The sequence below is a fragment of the Camellia sinensis genome, chromosome 7, assembly GCF_055761805.1.
Source record: "Camellia sinensis isolate YWXY chromosome 7, ASM5576180v1, whole genome shotgun sequence".
NCBI classification, from domain to species: domain Eukaryota; kingdom Viridiplantae; phylum Streptophyta; class Magnoliopsida; order Ericales; family Theaceae; genus Camellia; species Camellia sinensis.
Window position 1 is genome coordinate 117,282,975 of NC_138967.1, and position 13,574 is coordinate 117,296,548.

The 13,574-nt window shown below is 37.1% G+C and overlaps 1 protein-coding gene and 2 pseudogenes across 1 annotated transcript; all 3 read left to right on the top strand.

Moving 5' to 3' along the window:
• Positions 1-245: 245 nt before the first annotated feature.
• LOC145796057 (uncharacterized) lies at positions 246-3,912 on the top strand. The gene is made up of 4 exons (XM_082881043.1): positions 246-2,446; positions 2,589-2,882; positions 2,977-3,064; positions 3,157-3,912. Exons 1-4 carry the CDS (start codon positions 246-248, stop codon positions 3,910-3,912), a joined length of 3,339 nt encoding a protein of 1,112 aa, XP_082737169.1.
• Positions 3,913-7,042: 3,130 nt separating this feature from the next.
• LOC114277343 (uncharacterized protein At4g28440 pseudogene) lies at positions 7,043-7,795 on the top strand (annotated as a pseudogene).
• Positions 7,796-7,941: 146 nt separating this feature from the next.
• On the top strand, positions 7,942-13,094 carry LOC114294429 (26S proteasome non-ATPase regulatory subunit 2 homolog A-like; annotated as a pseudogene).
• Positions 13,095-13,574: the final 480 nt, after the last annotated feature.

Here is a 13,574-nt window from a genome sequence, read left to right on the forward strand (position 1 = left end):
AAAACACTTAACTTAATATATAATATATGCAGATATAATAGAATTTTAAAGGATTTGTTGGTCGAAACCTTGATACAAAATTAAAAAAGCCTATAGGTAGATGCACCTTTATTGACGATGATGTGTCACTCTACACTTATATTAACTACTTTGTCTTCATGTTTAAAGAATAAAAAAATAAATAATAATAATAATAAATAAAAGGTTGTGTCCTATTGGTATTAACTACTATTTTATGATCAGATATGGACAGGAGTTGGATGTTAATTTCTGATAGATTCAGTCAGCCATATGTAGATGGGGTGAACTCATTTATTGAATTTGCAAAGGTTCATTTGGGTGAGGGTAGGGAGATTAAGTGCCCATGCATCAACTGTTGTAACTTTTATAAGCATGAGTATGATATTGTGAAGGCTCATTTGCTCATAAGTGGGACGATAGTATCATACACCACTTGGTTAGAACACGGTGAACTTCCAGAACACAATAGCCTTGATGAAAGCAATGGTGAGAATGACGAGGATGAAGATGAATATGATGAACTGATAGAGGATTATCAGAGGGGGAATTTTATGGAGGGTGATACTCTAGAAAGAGAGGATGTACGACATTTTGATAAATTGTTAGATGCTTCCCAATGTTGCTTGTACCCAGGTTGCAAAACTTCGGATACTTTGTTATCATTCGTTATTCAGATGCTACATGTGAAGGTAGAAAATAGGTGGAGCAATAAGTCTTTTGACAAGGTTTTGGAGATACAAAGGCGATTCCTACCAGAAGGCCACGTGGTGCCAGGGTCAATTTACGAGTGCAAGAAGTTACTACGTGACTTGGGCTTGGGGTACGAGCCCATCGATGCATGTAAACATGATTGTGTACTATTCTGGAAGGAGAATGCTCACTTGGAAAAATGTCCCACATGTCAAGCATCTAGGTACAGAGTAAATGATAGCAAGGGTAAGAAGATTCCTCACAAGATATTGCGTTACTTTCCATTGACACCTAGGTTGAGAAGATTGTACATGTCTAGGAAGACGGCAAAAGACATGAGATGGCATAGTGATAAGCGTGTGGATGATGGTGTAGGGAGGCATCCGACTGATTGTAAAGAGTGGAAGGAATTTGATTTGCATTATCCAGAGTTTGCCCAGGAGACTCGCAATGTTAGGTTGGGCCTAGCCACCGATGGGTTCAACCCTTTTGGGAACATGAGCACTTCCTATAGCATGCGGCCTGTCATACTCATGCCCTATAACCTCCCACCTTGGAGATGTATGAAGGCCCCTTTTTTCATGATGTCTTTACTTATTCCTGGACGTAATCAACCAGGGACTGATATTGATGTCTACCTAAGGCCATTGATTGATGAGTTAAAGGAGTTGTGGGAGAATGGCGTGATGACTTACGATGCCTCCACTAAACAGACCTTCCGGATGCATGCAGCTGTAATGTGGACCGTAAATGACTTCCCTGCATATGGTGACTTATCCGGATGGAGAACTAAAGGTTATTTGTCTTGCCCTCCTTGTAATGATAATCCGTTGTCACGCGGGTTGATCAGTAAGATTGGGTGGGTGGGTCATCGAGCTTACTTGCCTAATAACCACCTTTGGAGGAAAGACAAGAAGTTTGATGGTTTAACTGAGCTTAGAAAGAAATCTTTGGACTTACCGGTGGAAAAAGTAATGGCTCAATTGGATCAATTGCGGGAAGTCAAGTTTGGAAAGGATCCTACCAACAAGAAAAGACCACGAGAGTCTGAAGAATTGAATTGGACAAAGAAAAGCATAATGTGGGAGCTACCGTATTGGAAGAAATTAAACCTCCGACACAATCTCGATGTCATGCACATTGAGAAGAATATTTGTGAAAACTTTTACGGGACGATGTTGGCCATAGATGGGAAAAACAAGGACACGTACAAAGCACGTGATGATTTGCAAGAAATTGGCATAAGGCAAGAATTGCATCTACAGAGGAAAGATAACGGATCTGTTGTAAAGCCTCGGGCAGCCTACACATTGGATTCTCGACAAATAGATGGTTTTTGTGAATTCTTGAAGTCTATTAGTTATCCAGATGGCTATGCAGCAAACATCTCAAGATGTGTGACTTCTAAAAATGGAAGATTATCGGGCATGAAAAGCCATGATTGTCATGTCCTACTTCAGCGACTTCTACCAATTGGTATGCATGGTTTTGTGAACAAGGAGATCTGTACAACACTATTTGAGTTGGGCAACTTCTTCGAAGAACTGTGCTCAAAAACATTAAGGCAGACTAATTTGGAAAAAATGGAGGAACGAATTGTGCTCATACTTTGCAAGTTGGAGAAAATTTTTCCTCCAGCTTTCTTTGATGTGATGGTCCATTTGGCTGTTCACTTGCCCCGTGAGGCCATGTTTGCTGGACCGGTGCAATATCGATGGATGTACCTGATCGAAAGGTAATCATTATGAATATATGGTTATTTATTAATTTGTTATAACTAAACTATTATGCAAAAATCCACCCATAAAAGACTATTGTTTAATAAGTAATTTTCTTGCATCAAGAAGCATAATTTTCATTGACAATTTTTGTTGAAGGTTTCTCGGAACTTTGAAAGGGTATGTCAGTAATAGAGCACGTCCAGAAGGTTCTATCGCTGAGGCTTACATTGTCAAAGAGTGTCTTACTTTTTGTTCAATGTACTTAAAAGGGATTGATAAACCTGAACGAAATGATGATGGTGGTGAACGTGGTCCCGGGATGGAGGTCTTCACCCAAAATGCTCGTCTATTCTCACCTATCACAAGGGCTCTTGAACCTTCGCAAAATGAACGAGAAATGGCTCACTGGTTTGTGTTGTACAATAGCTCTGAGGTGGAGCCATATATTGAGTATGTATTTAAGTTTAATTACGTTTATGCATAATCGTTCCATTTTGTTTTGAACTCTCTAAGTTAATAACGTATATCGCATTTCCTTGGGTAGGGAGCAGAAGAATATTTTACATAATCTACAAGGACGTGACATAACTTCGGTACAACGAGAAGAATTTCCAAAATGGTTCAAAACTCGTGTAAGATATATTAAAGAAAATAACTGAATACAATTATTGAAACTTTCAATTCACATTAACTTAGTACACTTGTTATATGGTGTTTTATGTAGATGAATGATTTGCGAACGAAAGGGTCACCTGAAGCAACTGACGAATTGTGGTCATTAGCAAATGGTCCTGGATCGGTAATTGACTTTTATTCTGGGTGCATCTACAATGGAATTCGATTCCATACTAGAAACCGTGAAAATCGTCGTACTTGCCAAAATAGTGGTTTGGTCGTAGAAGGGGACCATAATGGGAACCAAATTAATTTTTACAGCTACTTGTGCAAAATATGGGAATTGAAATACTTGCATGGGGGTACAGTGGTTTTGTTCCAATGTGAATGGTATGACACCGGTCACAAGAATAGAATATACTCCGATGAACATGTCACAAGTATTGATGTTACAAGACTTTGGTATAAAGATGACCAATTTGTTCTACCTAGTCAAGTAAGACAAGTATTCTATGTCAATGATACCAGCAAAGGCAAAAATTGGAGAGTCCTTGAACGTGTTAAGCATCGGGGAGTATGGGATATACCAGAGCGGGATGATGTCTCTAATGATGCTTTTCAACAGGATGAAACCACTGATGGTGTTGGGGTAGTGATCCAAGATAATGATGTTCAATACAGCAGGGATGATATGGATCCTGAGATCATTTTCAATGATCAACTAATGGCAGAGAATTTAGTTCACAATGATGACGAGGATGACACAATCATAGAGTATAATGATGATGAAGATGATGAACTGCATAGACAACCTGATGTTGATGCAGATCCTGATATAGATCTTGATATAGATTATGATATGTAGTGTTTGATATAGATCTTGATATAGATTATGATATGTAGTGTTTGATTTTTAATTATATGGACAAGTGTTATAATTTAATAATAAATTGCTTGGCTTACATTGCATCGCATTGTTTTTCAAATTTCATAGCATTGTTTCTTATTTCATTTCATTTAATTATATGCCATATGTACAGTTACAAAGATGTCCAGAAACGGGAAATCATTTCTGAAGCCCGGCGGCTTAGTTCAAAAGATGACGAAATATGAGAAGGATAGGAAAAAAACAATCCAGAAAAATAAAATCAGATTTGATGCTCTAGGGATAAAGTCCCTCAAGAATTCAATGTTTGGTTCTATTGAAAAGGACAATAGTGAAAGTTGTAGGGTGGGAAAGAGAAAGGTGGGTGAAACTGATAATGACGAGGACTATCAACCACTTGATGATGAAGGACTGAGTTCTTCAAGTGATAATGGCGAGCCTTTTGATTCTCAAGTGATTGAGGTAACAAATGTGTGTTTAAAAAGTAATTTCTCTATTTTTTTCACTTGTTATATTACTTGTGGTATGTTTAGTTATTTCAAATTTATTTTTTATTAAGCAACCTTAAATTATTGAAAATGTACTAACAATTTTTTTTTATATTATGTCAGGATATTCATATGGGTCCCGGTAAGAAAACAAATAGGTGTGCAGCTCGCCTAATAGCTTCACAAACACCTAGGGAAAAGAGAAGTACTGTCGATGAAGATACACTTACTCTTCCGAGACGACCTGTAGCTGCACAAGTTAATCATTCAGAGAGCACACCTGAGGTCTCGACCCAACCTATCCATCTTCCAGCCTTACATACTAGGCCCGATCAGCTCCCTACCTCCGCCACTCAACCTGACCACCTTTCAAGTCCATGTACTGTGACTAACAGTGGAGGTGAGAAATAAATGACCACTTAAATGAAATGATAATTTCTTATCTCAATATTTATTTAGTGCATTCATGTTTTATGTCGACTAATTTGAATAAAATTTTGGTCATAATAGCATCAATTCCAGTTTTGGGCAAGAAACGTGTACGAGGACCGACCCGAGGAAAGAATGTGGAGAAGATTAGAAAGGAACGTGGTGATCGAATACCGGTTACACTTAACCGTTTGACCAAAGCAATAGAAGGGGATTACGCCACACCTCTAGCAGCTGCTCTTGGTCAACAAATTCGAGTTCATGCCCCAGTCCGAAATGATGGATGGCTAGAAATTGCCTTTGGGTTAAGAGAGTCCATTGTTACAAGAGTTGGGGTAAATTGAAATATATGTGTCATATATTTAACATGTTATTTATATTAATCGGAATGATATATAAAATATATTGAATTTTATTATTTCCAATTGCAGCAAACTTTTGACTTTGGGGACTACAATAATGATGTGGATGTGAGATGTATTATTGATCATAAGTGCCAAACTTTGTACAGTGAATGGAAAAGTAGATTACACACACACTACAAATCCCTTAAAAAAGACAATGTATCTGACCTCAAAAGTCAGATACTATATCCTTGTACAAAGGATGATTGGGAATGGATGATTGACAATCTGTGGGAAACTGATGATTGGAAGGTATTTAGAAAAATATTTACTAAAGTAACATCCTCTTGTATATTAATACCTAATTTTTTTTTTTAATTTGTAGGTAAAGTCAGAGAATGCGATGAAAGCGAGAGGTTGTGTGAAGTATAATCATACGAGCGGCTCGAGATCATTTGCATCGCGTGCATCTATCATTGTAAGTGTAGATTTACAAATTTTAACATACTAAATTATAAATACAGAATTATTGATTGACTAGAAAATCTAATGAAATGAAAGGTACAATGAAGCAAACCGACTATTACGAAACTATTCGAGGACACCCACAGACGTCACCGACATGGGGGAGTGTGGATAAATAACACAGCTGAGGAACATCATGTAACCATAACTATTTCAATTTCAATAATAAATGTTTGCATTTTGATATTATGTTTTAAGCTTATTTATGTTTCATTCATAGGCCACTATGGTTTCAAAGATCGCTGAGCAATCTCAACCTAGTGTCACACATCCATTGTCTGAGGAGCAGATTTCCAGAGAAGTGCTTGGGAAGAGGTCGGTCTACTTGAAGGGATACGGGATCCGCAAGGACAGTACTTCATCTTCTACACATTTTGAGGCTCCTAACTCCGAGGTGATTGTTCTTCAACAACAGTTAGTTGACCAGCGACAACAATTAGTTGACCAAGGAAAGCAGTTACTTGACCAGGCTCAAAACATGAGTACAATGCAAACTATCATTCAAATGTTGGCAGCAAAAAATGGGATAGATCTAGCAAACATTCCGGGGTTAGTTCCAAGCAACAATGTCGGGGAGGATGCATCGGGTGTAAGGGAGGATGAAACTTCTCTCGGTTGAAATAGAGGTAAATTTGACACCTCATTAAATTGATTTACTTTATTTAACCAATCCTAACATGTGTCAACAATATAAAATTACATAAACTTTGTATTACATTCCTAGCATTACAACCTTTGTATACAATAGCTTGATAAAACAATAGCTTCACAACAATTTTCTGATTAATTTTAACTATATTTGTATATTATTGTTGAAGTTAATGCATTAATAAAATACTCATGTTTTTATCCTTTTGTTCACAGGTTGGTGATGGATGTTCGTGGTTCAGTAGTGATATATATCGTTTTGCACGTTGGCATTCATTTAATTTTTCTTTGTTACGTTTTATAGGTTATTTTGTTGAATGTTTATATACTTTTTATAATTATTATGTTTGGGATTGTTGGATATAGTTAGACGCATTTTAGGATTCTTATGTTTAGTATTGTTGGATATTTGAATAAAATTTGGGATATTGAAATGCATTTGATATTAATTTGGTTACATTACTAATTGTTATGATGTGTTCAGTTTATTTTTATTATTTGTTATATAAAGGTTTTTTTTAGATCTAGCTGAAAATATTTGTGACACAGAATTTCTAGGTTATGACACACTTTCCACCAGAGTAGTAGTTGAGGCTCTCTTGGTGAATGGGAAACCGGTACTACAGGTTTCCGAAGGCATTAAAGACATTTACTTCATCGTCTAACGTGTTACAAATGGCTGAAGCAAAGTCTGCTATAAGGAAACCAGTGTTCAATAAGGTTGATCAGCTACGACCTGGCACTGGTGGACATAATCTCATTCTGAAAGTTGTTAGTTCGAAGACGGTGTTACAAAAAGGCCGACCAGATGGCCCCCAGGTACCACTGATTTTTTGTAATTTGGCCCATGCTTTAAATTTTAAATGTTTGTCATGCCTATCATACCTGTTGAACATTGATTTTTTTTGGTTGCACCCTTTAGTTTCCTCTCTGATGCGGGTCTTAAACTTAGGGCAAAGTTTCTATTAACTTTGTTGAGTTTAATTCTTGGCTTTCCTTTTATGCATTGGACTTGATGAAGCCTGATGGTACTGTAATATTGCGCAATGCTAAAATTGACATGTTCAAGGGGTCAATGAGGCTTGCAGTGGACAAGTGGGGTCGTGTAGAGGTGACTGAACCAGCCAGCTTCACCGTTAAAGACGATAATAACCTGTCATTGCTAAAATTGGTATGTTGTTGTGCTGCCTCTCTGGTTTAGTAGTGTTGTTTTGGTCTAGTGCATCATGATCTGTTGGGGTTTAACTTGTGATGGGGTTTGTTACAATCTATTGCTAATGCTGCTATACTGATGGGGTTTGTATGGAGTCTCTCTGCTCTGTTGAAGCCTCTCTTGTTGCTGCTAATGTGTTGCTGCTAATGGAGTTTGTTGCTAATGGGGTTTGTTGTTGTGCTGCTCTTATGCAGCTGCACTGCTGGGGTTGCTGATCTGGAGTATTTTTTTGTGAGCTTAACAGTGCGCCAGGTAATGCTGCTGATATGGAGCAGTCCTGGTTGGAAGAAACAAGTAAAATGAGAGAGAGACTCTTACCCTCTAGTGTAAAATGGAGCAGTCCTGTTGATATGAAGTTTATTAAACCTTACCCTCTAGTGTTACTGCAACAACAAACAACAAAACTAAAAGGCTTCTTTTAATAGCTGTTTTGAAGGATTCAAGTGAAGAAAATGTTTAGGTTGTCTCTCCTTTTATAATTGTTTGGAGAGTAAGTTTTATTTTAACGATGCATATAAACTACGCTAGATGTACAAATTTCATTTTGGCTTTTTGCCAAAGAAGGAAATTGTAAAGGTTGAGAATAAAGAACACGGAAAAGCCAGTGCTGCAGCAAGTCTGGTATGTTCCCCTCCCCTTTCAGTCTATTTGCTGGTCCAAGTTTCTTTATTGCTGGATTATCACCATTTTTCCTTATAGGGTATGATTCTGCTTTGGGATGTTGATTCTGGACTTGCCCAACTTGACTAGTATTTCCACAGTAATGACAACCATGTCATAGCCGGTGCATTGTTGGGAGTTGGTATTGTGAACTGCGGTATCAAGAATGACTGTGATCATGTGAGTTATACTTTGGCATTTTTCTGTACACAAGTCTGTGACTGTTATGTATTTGGAAATCCTAAATTTTCTTTTTTCAGGCATTGGCACTTCTTGCTGATTATATAGATACAGAGGATTCTTCTGTCAGAATCGGTGCAATAATGGGTCTGGGCCATGCTTATGCTGGTGCCCAAAATGAGCAGGTGAGGTTCCTTGCATTTTTAACTGGTGGTTTCTTGGTAGGCCATGGAAACAATACTATGTCTGATTCAAGAGGCACATCAGTGGAATCATTCTGTCTATTCTAACATAGATTGTTAATTTCATCACAGAAGTTACAGAATTCACACAAATAGAGAGGGAGAGATAAAATTTGATGAGTACTGGAAGATACCTTCCCTTCTCTTTGTACAACATGTTTAATTAAAGTTGATGTTGATTAATTTATAATTTTTCTCAGTTCCATAGTTAATTATCTTGTATCTGTGGAATGCAAAAACATCATTTCACTTGTTCCTCTACTTTCTTTGTTTAATATGTTTATTTCTCGTTGCAGCGGACTAATCTAAATCATTTGTCAGATCTGTAGTAAATTGACTCCTATCCTTGGAGATAACAAAGTGCCTCTTGATGTGATTGCGTTCACTGCTATTTCATTGGCCTTGGTATATGTTGGTTCCTGTAATGAAGAGGTTGCTCAGCCAATTATATTTGCATTAATGGACCGAAGTGAATCAGAATTGGGGGAGCCCCTCACTCGACTTTTGCCTCTTGGCCTTGGCCTTCTATACCTTGGGAAGCAGGTAACTAAAAAATGCAAGCTGTGGGGCGTTTTTTAATTTTTTTTTTCTATTTTATCACAGATTATTCTTTTTCAAATTGTGATAATTTAAAAAAAAAAATTTGGTGGTGCATCTGAAAATTATTATTTATTTATTGTTGATAACACCTTGTAGACTCTGGACTTGATTCTTATTTACATCATTCGTTTTTGTTGTGTTTTTTTTCTTTGGAATCCCATTGTGTCGTTTAACAGTAAAGTGTGGAGGCAACAACAGAGGTTTCTAAGACATTTAATGAGAAAATTAGGAAATATTATGACATGACCCTACTTTCCTGTGCTTATGCTGGAACTGGGAATGTGCTCAAGGTGTTTACTCCAACCCCTTTAATTTAAATTGGAGTCGACTGTTATGTAGATGAAATAACTCACTCTACTGTTTATTTTCACATAGGTCCAACACCTTCTTGGTCAATGTGCCCAACATCTTGAGAAGGGAGAAACCCATCAGGGACCAGCTATACTTGGAATTGCTATGGTAGCAATGGCTGAAGAATTGGGACTTGAAATGGCTATTCGCTCATTAGAGCATCTATTACAGTATGGAGAGCAGAATATCCGAAGGGCTGTTCCTTTGGCTCTTGGTCTTCTTTGTATATCAAACCCTAAGGTAAATTATCCTGTGATATTGTCCAAGCTGAGCAACCTTGGAACTGGTGTTTGAATTGCAGTTGAGCTAATTTATGAATTGGATGTTCTGACCAGGTCAATGTTATGGATACATTAAACAGACTTAGTCACGATACAGATACAGAAGTAGCAATGGTATTCTCTCTTTCATATAATATATTAGGACTATAGTTAGTATTATCGATTCCTTGTTAGTTACAGCCTAAATCTTGACATATTTATCTGGATTCTACAGGCTGGCGTCATCTCCTTAGGGTTGATTGGTGCTGGAACCAACAACGCTAGAATAGCTGGCATGCTTCGCAATCTTTCGAGTTACTACTACAAAGAAGCTAGCCTCCTTTTTTGTGTAAGTTTCTCTTGGAATTTGTTCCACAGTGCATCTCAGATTTTCTTTCTTTCTTTTATTTTTATTTTTATTTTTTATTTTTTTAAGGGGTTCTGTTTTAATGATTTGTGTTGGCCACTTGTGCAGGTACGAATTGCCCAGGGTCTTGTACATTTGGGAAAAGGCTTGTTGACTCTTGCTCCATATCATTCTGAGCGCTTTTTGCTATCCCCGTAAGTGTTTCTTCTCCCCCATATTAACTTTTCAATTTTAGGGTGTGGGTTAAAACTGATTCACATACATACATATCCAGCGGGAGATGAGCAAGTTTCAACAATGGGAGACTTCTTCCAAAGTGGTAGTTTTCACATCAGGACTGACCCGTTAATTGGGATGTTTCTGTTGAATCTAAAGGTTTTTTGTTAGAATTTTGATGGCACCTAAGCTAGTCCATGTAGTTTAAACCTACCATTTCAAGTGGTTCATTCCGCTTTTAGTTAATATCCCATATACAGGGGAACAATGGTTTGTTTCCCATTTAAGAGATTTATTTTTGAAAGAAGAATTATTCCACATTATTTATGTGATGAAATTCTAGAAATGAATCAATAGCATTCATATGGAATTTCCAAACACACTAGAAACAAACAAAAAATTCGTCATCCTATGAGCATCTTTTGTATAAGAGAAGTTTTGGTCTTAGATACAGCCGAGTGTTGGAAGAGGATTTAATCAGATGATCCAAATAAGTTCAGCTTACAGCTCTGTTGGGTTAAGAATGGTGTCAAATGCTTCATGCATTCACTTCTTCGACAGGGTAAATCATTCAGTAGAGCTAAAGGAATATATGATCTGTATTGTCTGCAAAGTTTGTTTACTGTTGTAATCTGTAATGTGGCTATTTTGTCCAAAGCTGTTAAAAGGCTGTCATGTGGAGTAAAACATTTTTATTTATAAAAAAATAATAAATAAATAAATAAATAATTTGTGGGATAAAGCATATTGGGAGACAGGGTTACAAATATGAAGTTTTTAGATTATGATCTAGCCTTCTTTTCTGCAATTAAATGAATGAATAAATTTTAGTATCTGTGAGGAGAAGTATTTTTAAGTCATACCTCTGGCTTTTCTGTCGGCTCACTTTCTGTATGTATTTCATCTTTTTCTTCCAGAACGGCACTGGCTGGAATAGTAACCTTACTGCATGCATGTCTTGATATGAAAGCGATAATATTGGGGAAATATCATTATGTTCTTTACTTCCTCGTTTTGGCAATGCAAGTTTGGTCTCAGTTTATAACAGTTTGTCTACTTCTATCTCACTCTCTATTGCTTTTAATGATTGGGCTGTTAACACACCACTACTAATGGTTGATTATGTTATATATTTCCTTCAATACTACAGCCAAGAATGCTACTGACAGTAGATGAGAACTTGAAACCTCTGTCAGTACCTGTGCGGGTGGGCCAAGCTGTCGATGTTGTTGGCCAGGCAGGTCGACCCAAGACCATTACTGGTTTCCAGACCCACTCAACACCGGTTCTTCTGGCTGCTGGCGATAGAGCGGAGCTTGCTACTGAGAAGTACTACATTCTATCCCTTGCTAGTGTAGAATTTATTCAAGACTGAAGCCTAGAGAAACAACCAAATCTCAAGAGAACGTAGACATAACAAATCACATATTGCAACATAATGCACGTACCGTATTGTTCTATGTGTGAGATACTAAGCATATATTATGACCTGAATGCATTTATTAGCATTTGTTGTAATACTAATGCCATCAAACTTGCTAGCTGGTTTGTTGTCTATTTGGTTTTATAGATCAGTCTGTTGGGTGCATAAATTTCCTCTTATCTTCCTCACCCTCGTGTGACCATCTTCTGATTGATTGCAGACTCCATTGAAGCTAGACCTGCTTCCTACTGAAGCTAGAATAAGCTGCAAGGAATACAAGGAGAGAGTTGTTAACAATCTCAAGATTTTAATTGTGCATTTTTCGGGTATTTTATTGTAGGGATGGATATATATATATATATATATTTCTTTTCTTTCTCCACTAGCAGATGGTGGGGGAAGGAGGTCAATGTTTCAGATCTTGTTTACTGGTACCTTCATTATAGAAGCATTTTGTTGACTTTCTCATGACTAATTTAATGATTTGAGTGTAATAAATTTGCCACTAATGGTTTTGAGTGAAATTATTCGACTTTGTTTCATATTTCAGTGCACCAGTCACATTCTAAAGCAGTGAAGAGAGCCATCAGTGAACATTGTGGTGTATGGACAATCTCAATGCTTAGTTACTTTTACTGTTTCCAGTGCATTGGTATAAGGTTAGCTTGGTAAACATTGTGGTGTACTTGAATTGAGTGTTTTTATATGACTCACTCTCCTAGTGTAAACATGACAGCCAGTGAATTAGTTTGAATTTTTACTTAACTTCTGTTAACCTGGTGGCTTAAAAGTTACTAAGAATTATATAGTTTTGAGGGCTGTTTGAACAATTGATGGATGACAAACATGGTAAACTGATTTTTGAGCATTTTGTATAGTTTTGTTACTGGTTTTGTTTGATTTGTTTTCTGACTGTTCTGGTAAATGAGGTAAACTGCTGCGTCAATTCTGATTTGGTTATATGATTTTGTTTAGGTTGCTGAGTTGAAATGGTTTTCTGAACTGGTGATGATCTGTGTTGAATCAGTTTGCTGATCTGCTATACTAATCTGCTATTCTTCTGGTGCTGCTGTGATGTTGCTGCTGTTGCTGAGATGCTGTGGTAATGCTGCTATGATGGTGATTGTTACGATGAGGTGCTGCGGTGTTGTTGTTGGATGTTTGCTGGTGTTGTTGATGTTTGGAAGGGTGCAGGACTTTTTGTCCAATCTGTAATAGATTAGGTTTTCATTAATGGGGGTTGTCATTAGGTGTAAGTTCGGGCAACTGCTGGTGTTTTGGATGGAAGGGTATGGAGGGGTATTTTGTGTGATTTCATATCAATGTTATTAGTTTGTTATAGTGGTGCCTGAGGGATGCCTCTTGTAAAACTGTAAATCTTTAAAAAAATTATAAATGAGTTTCAATTATTTTTACCGCTGCAAATTTGTCGTCGTTAAAAAGTAAAGCTTTCTCGACAAATAACTTGTCGGTAAATGTGTAGCCAAAAGTTTATTTTTGTCCACTCATATTGTGTTGCTAAAAGTGTATTTTTTGCCAATGTCAATTTGTCGTTGCCAAAACTAAAGCTTTATCGACAATCAATCGTTGGCAAATGGCAACATTTACCGACGTAAATGTGTCGCTAAAAGTTACTTTTCCCCACTCATATTGTGTTGGTAGAAGTGTATTTTTTGCCAATGTCAATTTGTCGTT